Genomic DNA, 20570 nt, shown 5'->3' with positions numbered 1-20570 from the left:
CAACATTTACTTATAAAACGAAAAGAAAGCATAATTGCTGAAGTAGGAATCTTTCGCTAGTTCAACTACAGCATTGCTAACATATAACTTGTTAGCAAGCTACTCTATAAAAATAATTTTGGTGGCTTTGTAATCCAATACAATTTTATAAACTTAAATCAAATATATTAGTTTGTAGATGTAATAATTAAACATATTAAACGTTAAGAACTGCCTTGTGGCAGATAAGCCTTGTGGTTGGCACAGGTTTTGTGTTGGTGCATCTCCATCCAGCGTTAGCTAGTTTCAACGACAGTGCTAATGCTAGAGTCAAGGTTGGTACCAAGCTCCATTTTATTAGCAAACTTAATTTTCAAATTTCAATCAAGCAGATTTGTTTGAAAATGTTTAATAAAGTTTAAATTCTAAATTCGTTTAAGCAAAAAAAAAAAAAAAAAAAAATTTATTTGTGATGGTGTTTTCAGTCAATCATCAGGCCTATTCTCATTTGTTCTATTTTGAGTTCAACAAATGACAGTAAGGTTCATATGTCTAGATTTGCTGTATTAGAAATGTGTATAAACTTTGCAAACTCGCAAACTGTTCCAAGATTTGTAGTTGACAAAGTGTCTGTTTTGGAGCAAGAATCAAGGTTTCCGTCCAGGTTCAGCTTGTTCAGCAACGAGTTTGCTGCAGTCAAATCTTACGGCTGGCGGAGCTTTCTAACCCAGTGTCTGGCGTTGCCAATGATCGGCACGTCTTGGCTCTGGGTTTTCAGGGGAAAGGTTTATATTGAACCTTGTTACAAAAGATTTAAAACCTCAACCAACATTTCAGTAATGTTTTATGCCTTAATCACAGGCCAGTAATATTTTGTCTCTTTTATAACTTAGGACAAACACAATGATTACCAGAGTAATTAATTTTTTCCCACTGTGAATCCATTTTAATTGCTCCCTTGGTTTTAATGGGTCATTTTTTAACAGCTTACTTTATTAGTGTAGGAGTCTAACAGAAACAAACGTGCCTATGTACTGAAACTCTGGTCAGTGTTGACTCGGATTAGTTAAATGCATCTGACTGGTCTGAGTGAGACAAATTAGAAGTAATTATTGGACTTAGTAGCTGTGGGAGCCTCTGCTCAGCAGCGTGTGCATGTCTTCAGCTCTGATTGTGGCACATTACTTTCCTCTGCACCATTTAATATTTCAGATTAACTGCAGGCGACGATTGCGGTTTGCCTGATTACAAACAGAGGACTGGATTGGTACAGACTCATTGTTCATGATGGCTATTGCTTTTCATACACTGAATGTTTGTCAGATCCTTTCTAATAAAGCATACACTCTACACTCAGGCGGTGTTGGGCGTATATTGAGCGAACACGGGGGCAGACTCATCTGCAATGTGAAACCAATGGAAACGTGTTTTTTTTGCCATGTGTGTTTGCTAAGCAATGCCCGAGTGACAGATGGATTGAACTAATTTGTAAAAAAACACACTTTGCATTGAAGATAAGACTGTGCTCAGCCCATTTGCTTGTCAGCAGGATATTACCCAGGCTGTTACTCCCCAATGGAATCGCCACGATGAATCGGCTTCGATCTCTAATTCAGTTTGTTTAAATTTCATACCCCATTGGCAAACACACATGTAGCCTGCCTCAGATAATTGCCATGTTGATTAACCACTAATAAAACTGCTTTATATTCCACAGGAGATAGTATGTGAATTAAGAAAAGCAGGCAACACCCTAATAAACTGGCTTTCAGCCAACTTTGTCCTTACCAAGGAGCACAACAACAACAAAAAAAACATCAGGATTATAATTTACCGATACAGTCTCAAATCTGGTGCAGAGGTCACAGGGATCATGTGTGATTTTACAAATTTCTAAATAAGAATCCAACAAGTCCCATAGTAACAAAATGAGGAATTAGTTTTCTATTTATCTATAGTGCCATCTGGTGGTACAAAATAAAGCATTACAGCAAGTTATTTCTTTGGACAGGCCTCACAAGAATGACTTTGTTCTAAAAGAAAAAAAAATTATTTCACATTTCGCAGAATATCACAGTTATCATTGATATCTCCCCTGCGCATTGTGGCTGATGTAACCCAAACATGGGGTCCAGGTTTTGTTGCCGTACATTCCCTAGCCCCTGACCTGCTATACAATTCAGAAAACAAAACAAAACAAAACAAAAACTAATCTAGTCAGTTATCAGGCAGTCAACATAATTATGGTTGTCTCCAGACTGACAACTGCCCACTATATTGCACACATTTTGGGTTTTGTTGCAAAGACTGCACAAAAAAATGATCCACGCCAGCAAATCCCCTCTGCTGACTTCATCATCTTTTCATGTTTGGTACACACTACTGTTTGAAATGTTCTGATGGGTACCTTGATTAATTTAGTCTAGCAAGTAGGACTAATTACAATGCTTTGTAAAAGTTTTCACACCCCTTGAACTTTCCAGTGTTTTATCATGTTACTGTCATAAGTAGTTTTTATTATTAGTTTTTTTGGTTGACCAACACAAATTAATGTGAAGTTGAGAAGTGGGACAATTATTATTATTATTATTATTATTATTATTATTATTATTATTATTATTATTGTTGTTGTTGTTGTTGTTATCAATAACAATGTAACAGGTGTGCTGTGCGTAAATATCTCTTTTAACTTTACAATTATACACCGTGACCATACTTTGTGTTGGGCTATCAAAATAAAAATCTTAATGAAATACATTGATGTTTGTAGTTGTTAGATTTTGGAAATGTTCAAGGAGTGTGAATACTTCCATGAGGCTCTGTAAGCCAAACGATGCCAGTTCTTTTGACTGATGTGTACTAAAGTCTAAATAGTTCATTCTCTGCAGTGCATGAGTTTCACAACAAAGCTTACATCTGTTAACCATAAAGTACTTTTCAGGATGATGGACCTGTTCCTCAGAAAGAAACAGACCTGGCCAGAAAATTGTCTGGATCCCAGTCAATTTTACAATGTATGGTGGAAACAGATAAAAAAAATAGTTTGTGGCAAGAATCCATCTGTCAGCTGCTATACAAGAATGTTGCAACCTGACTGATGAAGAATATTGTTTTTCTTTACTGAGGCCCTTGCTTTAAAGAGTTCTAGCGATTGGAAAAGGCTTCAACTTTGTTGTTCTTCTTCTTTAGCAACAATCAAAACCCCCAAAAAACAATCAGAGTGAAGCAAGCGGTTGTATAACTTTTATTCACAATTGGGAGAAAGAGGATGCAGCAACTAATACAGCTGTAACATATCAATGCAGCAAAGATCATTGTTTTAACGCTTGGTGTCCGTGTTCCCTCTCATGTACCCTCACCTGCAGAGAAAAGAAAATACAAATGACAGAGCACAGATTTCATCACCACTATGACCACCATATATCTAACTTGTTTCTGGTTATGACATTATTGGCAGATCTGTCAGCAGAACACAAAAAAAAAAAGTATGAAAGTGCAGATCTTACAAGAAGTCCTTTCAGTCTGTGGAATTTGGCAAACGGTGACTCCTCTGCACAGCCCGGGACGCTGCAGGGCGCAGCCATGTGTGCTAAACCTTCAAATATCTGTGGCGGGAGAGAAAGCACAAGGAGGATGTGGGCAGAAACGGTTCAAAAGAAACGCTTTAAAAAAAAGAAACGCTCGGATGCTCACGCTGTCCAGCCTGTCGGGTGACACATCCAACTCCCTTTTCCCGCCTGGGCTCAGCCCGAACGACCAGTGCTGACAGCTGCCCAGCGACAGTAGGCCTACCGTCCACGCCAGGAGAAGCCACAGACTCAGCGTTTTTACAGCCATTCTGACAGAGAGAGAAAGAGAAAAAGAAAAAAAAAACAACCCTTTGTACTCTACACAATCATTTCATTTTACTTTTCTTTAATTGGTCACACCTCTCACCCCGTAAGAACTTTACCTTTTTGTCCACAAGCCAAGGAGCTCCTCCAGCCTGCCCTGTTGAGCTTTGGGAGTGGTGATGCACAATGTGCTTTATATAAGTCGCCACGGCTCTCTTACCTCCATCACCTCGCCGCAGGGGGCTGCAAAGTGGGATTAGGCATCACCAGGCTTTCACTGGCAACCCACAGAGCCGTTTAGGAAAGATTTTAGACACTACCGGTTTGATTTTTTTTTTTTTCAGTTCAGTAAAAATGTAAAGTTGCAAAGTGTTCCACTCACAGGGAGCTCCTTCCTGATGAAGTGCTTCAAAGAGCCCTCGTGGCCCTTCAACAATTTCGTTTCGTTACAGCTCCAACCTTCACTGAATCTTTTGAAAGACCTGCACTAAGTAGCTGCACAAACATCTAACAAGTGCGGCATGCATTTGGTAGTGAGCCCCTCTGGGTCAGTACCTTCCAGAACCACTGATGCAACTTGTTTGGTGTCGCACCTCTGCTAGTTGTCCGTCGTTACAGATCAGCGGTTTTGTCCTCTTTGCAAATGAGCCCAAACTCAGAGGGATTTGATGGTGAGCGCCTGTGAGCTTTATCAAGCCTCGCCAGGGATTCTCATTTGGATTTAGGCGTGGGCTTTGACCGAGCCATTAATACACATTAATATGATTTGATCTTCCTTTCAAACCTGACCTACTTCTCTGTCCCTACTGAAGAAAAGCTCTTCCACCTCAGGTTTTTTTTTTTTTTATAATGGGGGTGGTGTCAGCAGGGTGATGTGCTGTTAGCTTTCTACCATGCGCAGCATTTGGTATGTAGGCCAAAAAGTTGCATTTTTAGTCTCCTCTGACCTTCTACCAGTAGTTTCCCGTTTCCCCTGCACAGCTTGTGCAAACCGTCAACGACCCAATCGTTTTCCTCTTCCATTTGGTCTTCCATAAAGACCAAATCTGTGGTGCCCACAGCTAATGGTTGGCCGGATTTCTCCACGAGAGCTACGGATCTCTTCAGCTCCTGCAGAATTATGACGGGCCTCAGGTGTTTCCCTGATAAATGCTCGTCTCCTGGTCTGTAAGGTTTAGCTACACAGCCATGACCTGGAAGATTTGCAGCTGGCTGGGCCATTCCTCTTTCATTTTCAGATGAACAGAGCTCTGTCAGATGTTCAAAGGCTGGAACATCGTGTTGTTAACACGCTTCAGGTTCTTCCCAACTTCATACCGGACCTTTCCGGTGTGTTCCTCGGTCTTCACGAGGCAACTGGAGCTCGTTCTTCAATGATCTCCAGAGGCCTTCAGAGAACAGCTGGATTTACAGTGACATTAAATTCCACACAGATGGGCTCCGTTTACTGAGCAAAAAGCCTCTGAAGGTGTTTTTCGTTGCACTGGATTTCATTTAGGGGTATCAGAGTAAAGGGGACTAAATACTACACATTTCAGACAGGGAAATAAAACTCGTTCGGGGTTGTGGTTGTAACCTGACAAAATGTGAAAGGTGTTGATATCTCACTGTGATAAAGAACTCTTTCATAATGTCTCAGATGAGTTTAATTCCAGCAGTATTAAAAGCACATATACAGTGTGGTGTTCTTTGCTAATCGTCTGACTTCTGAGGGCTGCTGGGTTTTATTTAGAGGCGCAAGGGAGGCTGCATGGAGACGCATGCCATAACTTTTGGTTTTGATTCAGATGAATTGAGAAAACTTGACCGTACAGTACGTTCTCTTCCACTTCACATCCATCTGCTATCATCTGCATGTGTAGTTGTAAGGAGAAAAAAAAAAAAATCACTTTTCACGATTAATCAGGAGCTAAAACAGCGACATCTTGCAGCGGCATCGAAGAAGATATTTGGCATTGAAAAATTTAACATTGTTAGAAAGTAAGAACTTATGATGGTATTCTCATTTTATACTGCAGCTTTTTTTTAATGAGATGTTTTAAGTGTCACTACAAGCTGGCACTGTTTTGCCGTCGGGGGCGGGGCTAAAGTGAAGGCCTCTTCACAGGCCTTCCGTTTTTCCGGTACTCCTCATCATCTACCTGCTGTCGCTGCTTTAGCTCCATGTCAATACAGTAATTAGCTGTAAAAGCTAACGAAGATAACATTAATGAAAACAATACCCTTTCTTGTGGTCGAGCAGCGGTACTTGACATTCACTGCCGGTAGAAGATGAGTGACTCCATATCAGGAAAACACGTTAATGACTGAAACAACCTGAGCCAATAATAGGAAAAAAAAAAAAAAACACACTTTCCTCTTTATACCAGTTTATTCATAACAGTCGTTCATGGACGTATTTCCATGGTTGAGTGCAATAAGAGGAGATGACGTTACCGGACACACAAATCTTGACTGTGTTGCGTTCAGTGACACGTATTAAATAAATAACCTTAGCTCTTCCATCGACTTGACCTGTCAGGTATAAATACACAACATGATTGCCTTCACTATTCATTCTGAGAGGCCGGGTACCCATGGTCCGACTGAGCGAACGCTGTAGTATTGCATCAGAGCAGCTTTGAGCTGCAGCCAGAGAAACTTCACTGGTCTTCCACGAACAAAAGCTCTTCATACATGCTAACGGACACCGACTGTCTGGAAGTGAGGTGAGGAAAGCGGGACACGACACCGAGCGACACTCACAAAGCTTTGGAAGCACTGGATTCGTTTTACACATTTACATCACTGTACATCAAGAAACGCACCGGGATGTTTTTTTTGGTGAGAGGGTAGACCGGGCAACACGGACATGTGCAAACAGGTTGAAAGCATGATTAGGAACGAGTATATATGGAGCACTGTTCTGAACGCGCCTCAACGGCTCAGTAAGCCATGCAACATTCACATGCACGCCACTCTGGACCGCCGACACGCAAACGGTAGAGGAGGTAGATTCACAGAGCACTGAACAAATAAAAGCAACGCTGTAAGACGGCAACGGAGAAATCTTACAGCTCTACACGGTGTGTTGCATATTCAAGCTGTAGCATAGTTCTGCGGCGCACTGACAGCCTTTCAGGACTACGCTGCTGTGCTGTATGGCTTTGGCTTGCATTGCTTTGTTAAATCCAGCAACGTTAGGCTCCATATTTAAGGAGAGCTCCTTTGTATACGGACACAGTCATTGGTATAGTAACCCCCCCCCGCCCCGCCCCGCCCCCCCCGCCTTCTGCTTTTGCTACAGCAGCATCCGGTGAAGCTCAGCTTTGCTGCTCGCGTGTAATCTGATTTGAACTCCTATTAACATGTCAGGTAGAATAAAATAAATAAAACTTACAGGACACATCTAACGAGCAGAATCACCGGACCGCGTCCGGAAATGACACGCGCCAGGAAGATTGCTTAGTTTTGGTGATAAATGCAGCTGGACGTTTATGAAACATACACCGTCGACCCTGGAAACTTTCTAGTGCAAGATATTTAAAGCTAACGTAATACCAGCGGAATGCCAGGGGCCATGCACACCGCTACCTGCGCAGAGGGCAGGTAGATTGAGTGAGGGGGGGGGAATGTACTGTACGACACGCTGAAGGGGGAGGAGCGCAGAGAGACAGACGTAGAGAGAAAGCCGGTGTGGCAGCAGAGTTATCTGACACTCTGCGACATGTGCAGCGGGGTCAGCATCTCTTCAAAAATGGCCCCCTTTACGTTGGAGCCTCTCAGGTTGGCTTCCTGCAAATCGCAGCCGGACAAGTCGCAGTTCTGCACAAAGAAAAGACAAGCAGGGGGGGAGATGTTAAAAAAAATAAAAAATACAGAGACAATTAGGGCACAATCTACAGGGTGTTGATTGTTAACATGTCTTGTACTTCCGTCTCCATTTAAGTCTGAGGCTAGTAAATACGGTCAGATTAGTTTTTAGCCTATTCTGTTAAAACATAATTTGCTATACCATTTTATATCCGTATATATGAAATGCTCATCAGTGGGTCACATCTTTAAATACCGAGCACAACAACAACATTACATGTAAACACAGCATTATCTGATAATTGCAACTATTTGTTCCATGCAAGTAGACAGCAGAGACCAGACAACAGCTATTACAACCATGATGAGGGCAAACCATGCCGCTGGAATACGTTTTGTAAAAAAATTTAATAAAATCATAGCTTTTTCTTTTTAGAGCTGAATCAGAAGAGTTGTCTATACTCCAATGATTGTTCAGCCAATACATTGATATAATATTAAGTTACTATTACATGAATGTGGCCTGCCTACTTTGATGTTGGATCAAGTCGTGATGTAATAAAGCCAATTATTATTATAGTAACCCCCCCATTCTGCTTTTGCTACAGCAGCATCCAGTGAAGCCGAGCTTTGCTGCTGGCGTGTAATCTGATTTGATTCTCATTAACATGTCAGGTAAAATAAAATAAGTAAAACTAACAGGACCGCACCTAGAATGCAAAACTAGGTTTTCACATCCTTTTTACTGTGAAACTGCCCTTCTGCTTCTCTGAAGCCCCGTGCACACAGGAAACGAGATTAGTTGTATCCGCAAAAAGCATTTTGTCGCCACGGATCCAGCATTTTGGGAAGCCAAAAAAAAAAAAAAAAATTTTAAACCGGGTTCCAGCGGACGAATTTCAAAACACTGGTTTCGTGTTTCTGTGTGTTCGCCTCACTGCGTGACTTGCGTGAGCCTCACTCTCACAAATAACGTGTTGCGTTATGAAAAATTTACCGCGTACGCCTTTGGGTGGATGGGGCCTAAATAGCACACCTGAAATCCCCAGACAGGACAGGTGGGAAAAATGTATATATTATAGCATCTGCAAGTAATTAAAAAGTGAAATATTACTACTCAAAAAGTTGACAGACTCTCTAAAAAAGTAGGATGGGAGGCAGACCTTTTACTCATCAGGCTCCTCTGCTGTGGAACCCAGTCCCAGTTTTAGTCTGTGAGGCAGACACCCTGTCTACTTTTAACGCCAGCCTTAAAATCAGCCTTAAAATCAGCCTTGTAATCATCCGTTCATTTAAGTCAGGCGTGTGGCAGCAAGGAGACACCTAAAACACGCAGGACAGGAATACTGGGGGAACGGGTCGGGAACCACTGGCTTAGACTGCTGGAGGACATAAAGACCACTTTCCCTCACTCTGCTGCATTCTCCTACTACTCTCCAATTTAGCTCTTTTTGCAATAATTTCAGCTTTTAACTTAATGTTTTCTCTGTTATTTCTCTTCATATTGGCTACATCTGGCCAATATGAAATGCAAACAACAGCCCACTGTGGCTCCACGCTCATCCAGAGGGAGTGAACGCTGCAAGTCGATGAGTCGATGCAATCTGCTGGGTTTCCTTAGATACGAAACTTTTTAACCAATCTGTCTGTATAATTCGATAGAACTGATGTTGAGATGCCATTTGTTGTGAATTGGTGCTATATAAATAAATTTAATGGAGTTATTATTTATAAAGTAGAATTCTGTGTTTCTACCTGTATTTTGTATTTATTTGTAAACTTTGTAAAGAGAGGTTTAAAAACCCGTAAGATTTTTCTTTCTGTCTCACAAAGACCGTTTTTAAGCTTTGGATTTGCTGAGATCTTGTGTTTTTTTTACTGTGCAAATAAATGCAAAAAAGTAAGAACAATAGAGCTTCTATATCATCAGCGACAAGGCCTCCTTTGTTCATGCTATGTAGCATAATAAAGGCAGCCTGGAGATGAATTATGTTTTAGCCTCATGTTTGACCTTTAAAAACTGTCCATCACAAGCTTTCCCTGTGACTCAGCTTCTGCGGCTGCTTTTAAAAGATAATCCTCCTCCGACAGTGTCCTTTCACCTCCAGATCCGTCCCGGCTAGAGTGGCCCCCCGCAGGTTGCAGTTCTTCAGCTTTGCATTTTTCAGAGTGGCCACACGCAGGTTGATGCCGGTCATCTGGCTTCCTTCCATGTCAACGCCTTTCAGATTCGCACCTGATCATAAAAGCGAAGCGTTAAAGAGAGGCGACAGCACCGGACGGATTGCTCCTTTTGATCAACGAGGGCTTGCCTTCGAGGTTGGCCTTCAGTCCAGAGGGATCTTCAAAGTTGCATCCTTTTAGAGAAGCTCCCTCGGCGTTGCAGCAGAGCATCTTGACTCCTTGCAAATTGGCGCCCTTTAAAAGAACAAAGAAAAAAACCTCACAAAGGATTCTTTGTGTTCTTGAACCAACAGCAAAGGTTATTTTAAAAAAGAAAAAAGATTGATTTTTATACTTACATCCATGTTGGCTCCAGAAAGGTCAGCCCGCTCCAGATTGGAGCAACACAGATTAGCATGTGTCAGATTGCAGCGGCTGAGGTTAGCCATCTTGAAGTTGATATAACGCAGATCAAGTCGGGACAGATCAGCGCCGCTGAAGTTAAGACCCTAAGAACACCAAGGGCAGCACGGTGGAATATTTATTTCAGATAGCGATCCTGAGGAGAAATTCAACCACTTTGGTTTGCTTTACCTGACAGCGGAGCTCCGACTTGGTGGAGGATGCCAACAGAAAACGGACAAACTCCTTTCGCGAAATGGGAGAGTGGTCCTCGGGCGGCTGCGAGTTCTGTTTTAAAAGGTAAAAACTAGTAAACGGAACAAAAACAACACTGGGAAGGGATTGTGACGCACGGTTCACCCTACCTTGATTATTACCTCCAGCTGCTCGGCCAGCTGCTCGATTCCAAAGAACCGAGCCTCCTCCAGAACCCCTGAAAAAAAACCATTTATGCCGATCACATCGCTGCTTTAAAGACGGACTGCTGCAGGAAAACCCAGAGCATCCCCTAAAAAAAAAAAAAAAAAAAAAAGCTCACCTCGTATATTTATTCCTTCATTGACAATGAGCTGACCGTGTCTCAGGTAGTTGAGAATGGGCTCAAAGTATTCGGGGCTGCGGTCGATTAGGTAGGCCCCGTGCTTGTCCCGTTTGTTTCCCCACACATCTGAAGGGACACACACACACACATAAAAAGTAAAAATGGCTCGATTAAAGTTGTTTCACGTTAGAATCAACCGTTTGATGACCGGCACCGCGGCGCTACCTTTCTCACTGAACATGTGAGCAAGCATGCTCTCCGGCTCCTTGCTCACCAACGTACTCCTGGACACAGACAAGAAAAGGTTTAAAAAAAAAAAATGTTTATGTGTTATACTGTCTATAACACATATACAGAACAGTCCTTTGCAAACTATTCCAACCCCTCAGACCTTTCCCCTCCCCTCCCCTCCCGTCAGGGGCGGTTCTAGACAGAGGCCAACAGGGGCCCAGGCCCCAGTAAAAATGGTCCTGGCCCCTGTTATGGCCCCTGTACTAAATACATAACATTAAATACACTTCTTCTAATTATTTGCAATGGCAAAGAAACCATAACTGATTGGTCACTTTGACCAATTTTATTTTTTACCTATATAGCTTTACTCCAAGAAGAATTTAAAAATTAAGATGTTTCACGTTTAGCTTTATACACTGCAAAAAGGGAACTCAAAGTAAATACAATTTTCTTGAAACGAGTGTATTTTTTCCTTGAGTTGAATAGCTAAACAAGACTATTTGCCAATGGAATGAGTATTTTTACCCCTGAAATAAGATAATTAGATATGCTGCACTTAAAATAAGATGATAGAGATGAATTATTTTAAGATTTTAAGTGCAAAAATCTTGTTCCATTGGCAAATAGTCTTATTTACCTGCTCAAATCAAGGAAAAATACACAAACTTTAAAATTTTTTACTTACTTTGTGTTCCCTTTTTGCAGTGTAGCCGTATTAAGCTGGGGGCAAAGTTTTCAACTGCTAGATCAGGGGTCTAAAACCTGCAGTTCCAGAGCCACAAGTGGCTCACTTAATATTATTACACAGTTAAATATTGCCATTTTATTGTTTCATTTTTTTTGTTCTGTGCCCCTGTGAAAAAACACTGGCCCCACCTTGGCCCCCCTGGTAAATTTGGTCTAGAACCGCCACTGCCTCCCGTCCCACAGCATAACGGTTCCACCACCGTGCTGAACTGTGGGAATTAAACCATGTTCGACCGAATGATCAATGAAACCGCAGACACCTCGTGGTGGTAAAGAGGCGACCGCCGATGTTTAGGGTCAGCCAGTCGGTGTGTGCGCCGTGCTGATCAGACGTCACCCTGACTTCATGCTGCGGGTCTGTGAATGACAAAAAGCAAAGGCTTAACACGCGTCCACGCTCCGGCCCACAGCAGAGAAGCAGGCAGAGGCCACCCGGCTGCTCACCAATAAATGGATCGCCTTCCGACACGTACAGTACGTCATCATCCCTGGTGAGAGACAACACAAATGACCACATTCAGCACACAACATCCATGCCGTAATAACTAAGCGCTGGGGAATGAATGAGCTCACCGGATCAGGGCGATGTCATCTATGAGTCCACCCTTCCCGTTGTACAAACAGGAGGCCTTGATTCCCAGCTTGTTGCTCGCCACTGACAGCAAGTCGGACAAGGTGCCGTAAACTGCTACGACCTGGAAACGCAAAGAGTTACAGTCGAAAATAAAAGTGTAAGGGACCGAGCTAAGCTGTGAAACTCGCAAATTGGGCTACGTTAAGCGTGTGAACAACGTGCTTGAGCTAAAAGTTAACATTTAGTTCACGTAGCTACAGAATCGCGACAGTTTTCCCATTGTTGTACACCTTCTGTAGCTCTGTGGGAGAAAGCCAGTCATTCTGCGGCCCAGGCTCCCACACTGCCTGACTTTTTACCCACCTTGCCATTATTAGACGTCCCGTTAACAAACAGGGTGACTCTTCTCATCCTTCGCGCGCTTTGGTTCTAAATTACTTCATAGAAATTTGAGCAAAAATTTATATATATATATATGTATATATATTTTTTTTCAGCCAGTTCAACTTGCTCTCGGAAGCAGATGAAGCTGGTCAACTAGCTACATCAGACAATAACACGAGAAAAAAAAGATGCCTTCATGATCTCCCGGAAAAACCTGCATCGGTGTATTTTGTGTTCATTTTCATGAGTAGTAAATTCGACTTATTGGGTTGTAAGGGAAGTGTAGCGGTCTAGGAGTTGTGCTCTGGGGTACTGTAGTTTTAGTGCAACGAAACTCTGCTGACTGTTTGAAGAGAGCGAAATGGCTAAAATATGTTGCGCAAATGCCAGCGCGGTGGTTTACATGGACTGTCTTTTTCAAATAATATTATTTTTACATTCACTTGAATGCAGATTTGCTGCCTTGTAGCATATCATTCTAACAGCTAATTCAGTTATCTATGCGTATTCCTTTTTTAGACGGTCGCATAGAGTTAGTCAAAAAAAGTATACTGTACGTGAAGTATACTTTTAATATGACACCGCTATTGGCCGAGAGCAACTACGTAAGGACGTTGTATGCGTCAGACAGGGTGTACGCCTTAACAGTCAGCCGGGGGTTAAATCGGGTGGATGATCAGACTAGATCAGTGGGGCCACCATACATTTGATCGATGCAAAACAATTTAGTATTGACTTGTTCTTTCAGAAAATAACTTATTTTTGTAGATCTGAAAATTGGCCTCAGATGTTTGACTTAATATAATAAAAGGTATAGCACTCAAAATTATTCCAAGGGCCACAAATGACTCCCGGGTCACACGGTGGACACGCGTGGATTAGATTATGTATTCCAGTTAGGTCCTGGGTTTCGAACTCACTGGAACACACACAAACGGTAACTGTAGGCACTCAGAACAGAGAGATCTGAACAGAGTACCCGGCTGAGGCGTCGTTTACACAGTTCGCACCGGTTCCCTCGCCGGCTTGTAAATGGTGCGCACCCCGCACTACAACTAGCATTTAGCCGTTCCGAGCTTTCTCTTTTCGGGTTTTTTTTAAGTGCAGTCACTCTGCACAATGGTACAACCGTTCTCTGTTATATTATAGTATATGATGTAACGTGACTTTAATGATACGCGCCAATGCATCATTAAGTTTTAATCTTCAAGTGTGTCCGATGTTAACACGTTTTATGCCTTTCTTAGGTTCTAAAGCTGGGGTTTAAGCTCAGCTGTTAGTAAACTGTCCATCCCCTTACAGACATGTCTGACAAACACCATTGTTCATGTTGCTCCCATCCCGCCTCCTCCCCGAGTGTCCATCAAACTCTGGATGAAATGGATTTTGAAAGAGGTTTGCATTCATTTGTCAGACCTGTGGTGTCAGACTATTGTATAGTTATGGTGTCTCAACAGAGACAATAACAACAATAAAACATCTGGCTTGTGTTCATAGTAGCCAGCGAGGTACAGTGCTGTGCTGTCATCCCTCTCTGCAGGTATCTGGGCAGCTGCCATGGACGGAGACCTGCAGAGAGTAAAGCTCCTTGTCCAGAAGGGGGTTGACCCCAACCTGAGAGACTCAGCTGGTTACACCGCTCTGGTGAGTCTGCTGGTTAAAATATGACATTAACTCCTTTTGACAACAGGTGGGAATGAATTAGTGGACTAAGTAAACATATGCAAAATAAATAAATATTGACCCTTAAGTCTTCCTTTAGTTCTATCTAAAGTTTAATATGAGTTGGTTAATTTTGTTTTCCTTTAAGATTAATAAAGTTACTTTGAACTGAATTGAACTGCCTATCAGTCACTTGAGAAACGGAACAGAGTATGTGCTGTTTTTTTTTTTTTTAGATCATAAATACATACAAACATACATGTAATCACAGTACATATTGATTTTAAACCTCTCAAACTGTCTAAGAATTCATCATCAGGGTTTGAATTAGAGATGGGTCCGGTCCGCTCTAATATTGTTTGTCACTTAACAATGACAACATCCTAGGATCAGACATTTGCAGTTTTATATATTATGACATTTAGCACCTCAGCAAGGCCAAAATGGGCTTCTCAGAATCAAAATCAGCTGCATTTGGACATGACTGTGTGAATAATCAAGGAATTTAGCCTCAGTTGTAATGCTCACAGTGGACGGACATTAGGTATCAGTACATAAAGTATTTTTTTTTAATTTGTATTATGCAATGAAACAAAAAAAAGGGAGATTGTGAGATTAGTTTTAGAAAGTGAAAACTTTCTTTAGCGAGAGAAGCTGCTCCTCGGCCTCACCGGCTGTCATGAAGCTGCTGATCCACTGACAGCTGGAGGCGGGGTGAGCTTCTGGTGAAGGATGTCTGGGTTAATGATGAAGGCTGAGCTGAAATCCACAAACAGGATCCTGTTGTACGTCCCTGGGTGGTCGACGTGGTGCACAATGCAGTGTAGCCAACCTCTTTGCCCCTATACGCAAACCGCAGGGTGACTCTGATCTCCTTCTGAAGCTTCAACACCAGTCAAAGGATTTCATGACCACAGACAACAGGTCCTGGAGCTTTCCTGTTCTGATGCTAAAAAAACGATTGGCATCTTCCTCAGTGATATGTCGTAGGGGGTCAGAGGAGAGGGGAGGGGTTGTAGAGTTGTTGAAGGGAGCAGGTAGCCCTTTTTTGTGGGAGTGAGGCGTGAACGGCTGGACTTCAGATCCTCATCCTACAGAGGATGCTGTTTAGGATGTCCGCCAGTCGGGGGTCATCATAGCATGGGGGGATGGGCTCCTGTCGCTCGTCATGTTGTTTAAGCTCCACCAGACTGTCAAAGGGTCCATCAATACCCGAGAAGCTGCGTTTTAACTGCTCACTGTTTCTTGTCTTAGCTGCTGTGATTTCCTTGGTGAGTTTGTCCATGGCCTGCTTGTACGGGGCCAGGGACACACACACACACACATATGCTCAGAAAAACGGAGGTAAAATGTTACGGCATCAGTAAATGTATTCAGGTCAGTGGGTGAAGTTTCAAACACCCTCCAATCTGTGCACTGTGTGCAGTCAGTCTTCACAAGGATTAAAACTAAACTGAACACTGTTGTAAATGAAAGTATTTTCCTTAAACAATTGCAGAAGTAGTCTAGAGGGACGTATTTTGTGTCCCATCCTGTTTCAGAAACTTCTTTCTAAGAATCGTCTCTCACATTTGACATCTATTGTAGATTACGTTATTGTAGATACGTTTAGTAAGTGTCTCAAGACGTTGTAAGTAAGTGTCTCAAGACGTTGTTGGTTGTAAAGCAAATGTGTACTTATCTCTAGTTTTAAGAGCTGTGTTTTAAGCCCTTAATCATGTTGGGACATATTTTTTTTATGTTGTTTGGACACTAAATACTTTTATAGGAAAGAAAGGAAAGAAAGCATTCAGTGTGTTGGCTCCTACAGCGTGGAATCAGCTCCAGTCTGAGCTCAAGATGTCGGAAACTATTTCATTGGATTTCACTATTTCATTCGAGCGGTTCTTATGGATAGGCAACAAGCTTCTCTGAAACAGTGTCACTGCTTTTAAATTGTTTTTATTGTTTTATATTTGTGCATATGTATTAATTGGTTTTATTTTTGCAACCAGGTTGTAGTGTTTTGCCGATTTCTGCCCAGGTCCCCCTTGATAATGAGATCCAGATCTCAACGGGGTTTACCTAGTTAAATAAAGGAAATAAAAAAAATAGGTGTGAAATTGTTCTATTTTCTGTGCTTTTTCAGCACTATGGAAGCCGTAGTGGTCATCTTGCCGTGTGCACGTTTCTTCTCGAGAGCGGTGCGTGCCCGTCCCCTCAGACGCCAGGCGGGGCCACCCCTCTCCATCGAGCAGCTTACTGTGGTCATCTGGACGTGGTTGGTCTCCTTCTCCAGCACGGCGCAGATCTCACGCTCTGTGACGACGACGGCGCTAATCCTTTGCATAAGGTCCGCGGCTACCCGTGGTGGCATTCCACAGAAAACCAGCCGCCTGACCTTTTTTTTATCAACGCCTGTGACTATTTCTCTGTTTGACGCCTGAGCAGGCTGCAGAACGGGGACATGCAGACGTGTGTCAGCTGCTTCTCCACCGCCGCCCAGCTCTCTGCGGCCAGGCGAACAAGAGGCTCCAGCTACCCTATCAGCTGACGCAGCAGGGAGATCTGCAGGAGCTCATCAAACCGCCCCCCGTCATGATGGATGGAGAGGCTGCGATCGTAGAGATGTCACAAGACGAAGGCCATACATGATGACGACTGATAGAGTGTTGACTCACAGCGAACAAAGCACACCCTGTTAACTTCATACTACAATGCACTGTCCTGCTTTTTTGATATTTATTTATTAGTTATTATCATGAAAATAGTTCACAACCAGTACATTGTCTGTATGGGTTTGGGTTTGCTACTGCAGCAGGTGCACGGAGGCAGAACAAAGTTTCCTGGAATTTTAAAGATTAGTGTCAAAAACACCGATAAACAGTTATGTCCTCCAGCAGATCCAACGCTGCCACCGTTCCACATCGTTCTCCATCTTCAGGGATCATCACACCTCACTTGTTGGTATTTAACCCGCTGATCTGACAACGTTTTATTCTCAATGAGGATGAAAGTGTCACTTGGGTAGTTTGCACGCATTTCATGTGCATCTACAGTTACGTGTGACACAAACAGGAACATTTTACGGTTTACAGGCTGAGGTCGTTTCCATCATTTTTTACGTTATTATAACAGGCCAAATGTGATCTTTGCATGGGTAAAAACCATAAAAATTCAAACTCATGAAGAAAACATTGTGCTTCAAGCTTCTTGAGTTAAAGTTAAAGAGTTAAAGACTGAGTTGAGTTCAATCTCAGTGGATTCGGATGAGTTTCAGTACTTTGTGGTCTGGGATTGGCGAGAGAAGTTTGCGTTGCTGCCGTTCATCGTTAACCTGACTCGCCAGATACGGAACAAAGAGTCCGGTTAGTTCATTGTCACTGCAGGTCAGAAATGTCCATGGATTGCCGCACACTTCCACATAATGTTAATTATCTCTGCAGGCTGAGTTGTGTACATTGCGCTGCAAGTTTTTTGTGCACTCTTCCTACATGAGGCCCCTGGATTCCAGTTTTTAATCATGCCTATTTGGCTTTTTGATATTCTCTTCTTTTCTTTTTTTTTTTTTTAACTTCTTACCAGCGAGGCATTTCCCCACGGAGATTTTCTCTCACCAGAGACAACCTTGACCTCCATGGGAGCAATGGAATCAATGATGTCTGAAATTTTGGAATGGATGGTATCCACCAGCTCATTTGCTGAGTGACAGGACAACGTCACTCAGCAACGTGGCCTTGTAAATATAAAGATCCTTACAGATGATCAAGATGATCCTTACAGATGATCAAGACCAAAATGTGTCCCCATTTATCTGTTGGCTGTCTAACATGCCGAGTGAAGCCAACATTTTTAAGTATCACACAGTCCTTTTGCCCCTTTGTCTTGCTTTACTTCTGTCATGTTGCATTCATTAAATTACATAATGAGTTTTCTTGCAGTTCAATCCACAAAAATTACAACTTGGGTGAATCTCAACCATCTGGACAAGAATGTAGCTTAAGTGACGTTAAGGTCCAAATCTTTCTTGTAGCTCAGCTGCTGTGGGATGTGACCACACCCTTCTGTGTTTGGAACTGGACTCAGGTGAGCACAGTCCGCTCATCAGAATGGATTTTAATAGCAGGTATAAAAAGAGCAATCTAATGTGCTGTCTTTTTTTTTTTTTTTTGACAATCACCCTAATTTCATAACTTTATTTTTTTTACAACTCTTTCAGAATCTATTTAATCAGCATTTTCTAAAACCTTTTTATTGACCTTGAGAGTATTTATCATCAGATTAAATGTATTATTTTCTGTTTTTATCTTTCATCCTTCAGTATCTAATAAAGTGTATTGAAATTATGATTTCTTCCACATCCACATCAGTATGTTTTTTTTTACCGTGTTATTTTTATTTATTTATTTATTTATTAGGCCAACTGGTTGTTTTCAATTGTTTTTTAATCACACTCTTTTGCAGTGTTTATGTGGTATACAAATAATATTTATTGGCTGACTGAATGAGACAGGATGGATGTCGATGCCACATCTGAACAGTGTTCTCAGCAAACTCATTGCAGCATTAATGGTTGAGTACATTAACAAGTGGTATCATTTCTCATATAACAGTAAAATGTTACTTGTCCTGGTAGACTACTGTATATTGGTTTGGCTGTGCAGGAAGTGGATGATTGGTTTTAGTAGTTTTAATGTCAGACAGTAAGGGGAGCTATTGTCTAATAGAAGACAGTTATTCAGTCTTTTCTTCACACCACTGGAAATGTAATAGGAAGAAATACCATGAGTGCAACAGCTACAGCTCTAACAGTAAGATAGAGACACCAGTGTTCAGACAAAATGTAGCTACATGATTTGGTCCTGCAATATCACTCAAAGTATTTATTTATTCTTAAGTCATCAGACCATTTCATTTCTGAAGAATGTTTTGATTTTATACACAAATAGAGTATTGTTGTGCAGTGAATGCATGTAATTATTTCATATTTAATCCAGTAACCCTCTGTCTGTTACGTATTGTCCTGTGGATCCCAGCCCAGTTTGGTGATGGCACCATAGATAAAAGTGGGATTTGAGCTGTGGTATTTTCAAACAACAAAATAAAATAGTGACAACTTCTCTTCAAATATAAAAATTTACTAACAAAAATAATTAACATTAATAGAAATACTTCAACGTTGAGTTTAACACATCAATCAATCAATCAAAAACTTTGAATCGGCTGGTGAAATTTGGCTAAAACTACTAAGAAAAATTAAGATTAAAGAAAACTAATTTGCTATGTAAAAGGGCATCAATTAGGATTCTTTTCCCTTCCACTCCGATCTCAATACCTGCATTTTGGATATCTGCTAACACTGATATCTGCTAAATCAGAGCTGTTTGCTTTCATTTTATCGTAGTTGTTGATTTTTTTTAAGAGGCTGTAATAAACTCTTCTCTACAGGCAATGAATTATGATATATACGAGTGGCAGCATTTCTAATAATGTTACAACTGTGGCAGAGTGAGTTTCTCAGCGAAGTGATCTGAAGGTCCTGAGCAAAGAGATGTTCATCATCCTTGACATGTGGACAATATAGTTCAGGAATTCTGGGGGCTCTGTGGATTTTGGATACACTTTGACATCAAAACCTTCAACTTTACTTAACAGATAAATGAAATTCTCCCTCAATATTTCTGATTTGTTTTTCTGACGTCACCCAAGGCTTTAGTGTGTGTTAGAGGTGTTGCAATACTGATACTGCACTGCAAAAATGGAACTAACAATGAGCAAAATTTCCTAAAATAAGTGTGCTTGTCTTTGATTTGAGCAGCTAAATAAGATACCAGCATCAAGTCCTCACACTCGTACTTGTAAACATGATCTATAATAGGCTCTCTGAGATATCATATACAAAGATACAGTCATAGATCACTTCTGTGTTTTTCTTGTCACAGAAGTGTTTAATCCCACTCACAGCTCCTTTGCATAATATTAAGGTTTGAGGCCCTGTGGATCGCTCGTTCTCTGACCACTCAGGAAATACCATTAAGAACAAAGATTGTTGTCATAGTACTTTGGGAATTCCTGCCCTGAGAAAGGCATCCATTTAGTGAACCTAAAAATCAATAACCTTTGGGACACTTGATTTTGACTAGTTCGATTATTTCCCCAGGACATAATCCTGGTAATTTAGGATTTGGTTTTTTTTACCTTTTTTTGGAGTAATTCAGGAAGCTAGAGGGCGCTGTAGGCGAACAATTGACTGTAACCATTAGCATTATGAGTTAATCTT

The 20570-nt window shown here is 41.6% G+C and overlaps 3 protein-coding genes across 3 annotated transcripts; 1 reads left to right on the top strand and 2 right to left on the bottom strand.

The window, feature by feature from the left end:
* Nucleotides 1–3257: 3257 nt before the first annotated feature.
* gnrh1 (gonadotropin releasing hormone 1) lies at nucleotides 3258–4095 on the bottom strand. Its single transcript, XM_036143550.1, has 4 exons — nucleotides 3932–4095; nucleotides 3673–3817; nucleotides 3486–3584; nucleotides 3258–3338 (listed from the first exon to the last, which is right to left on the bottom strand). Exons 2-4 carry the CDS (start codon nucleotides 3814–3816, stop codon nucleotides 3291–3293), a joined length of 291 nt encoding a protein of 96 aa, XP_035999443.1. The 5' UTR covers nucleotide 3817; nucleotides 3932–4095; the 3' UTR covers nucleotides 3258–3290.
* A 2069-nt stretch (nucleotides 4096–6164) lies between these two features.
* On the bottom strand, nucleotides 6165–12820 carry kctd9a (potassium channel tetramerization domain containing 9a). The gene is made up of 12 exons (XM_012849451.3): nucleotides 12629–12820; nucleotides 12265–12386; nucleotides 12136–12179; nucleotides 11952–12048; nucleotides 10936–10994; nucleotides 10708–10836; nucleotides 10535–10602; nucleotides 10362–10457; nucleotides 10127–10276; nucleotides 9917–10022; nucleotides 9707–9840; nucleotides 6165–7616 (listed from the first exon to the last, which is right to left on the bottom strand). Exons 1-12 carry the CDS (start codon nucleotides 12674–12676, stop codon nucleotides 7500–7502), a joined length of 1170 nt encoding a protein of 389 aa, XP_012704905.1. The 5' UTR covers nucleotides 12677–12820; the 3' UTR covers nucleotides 6165–7499.
* Nucleotides 12821–13693: 873 nt separating this feature from the next.
* On the top strand, nucleotides 13694–19966 carry ankrd39 (ankyrin repeat domain 39). Its single transcript, XM_012849455.3, has 4 exons — nucleotides 13694–14044; nucleotides 14190–14293; nucleotides 16440–16643; nucleotides 16742–19966. Exons 1-4 carry the CDS (start codon nucleotides 13954–13956, stop codon nucleotides 16943–16945), a joined length of 603 nt encoding a protein of 200 aa, XP_012704909.2. The 5' UTR covers nucleotides 13694–13953; the 3' UTR covers nucleotides 16946–19966.
* The last annotated feature ends 604 nt before the right edge of the window (nucleotides 19967–20570 follow it).

The sequence above is a fragment of the Fundulus heteroclitus genome, chromosome 12, assembly GCF_011125445.2.
Source record: "Fundulus heteroclitus isolate FHET01 chromosome 12, MU-UCD_Fhet_4.1, whole genome shotgun sequence".
Classification (NCBI taxonomy): Eukaryota; Metazoa; Chordata; class Actinopteri; order Cyprinodontiformes; family Fundulidae; genus Fundulus; species Fundulus heteroclitus.
The sequence above is the reverse complement of the archived record's forward strand: the minus strand, read 5'-3'. Positions and strand labels throughout refer to the sequence as shown.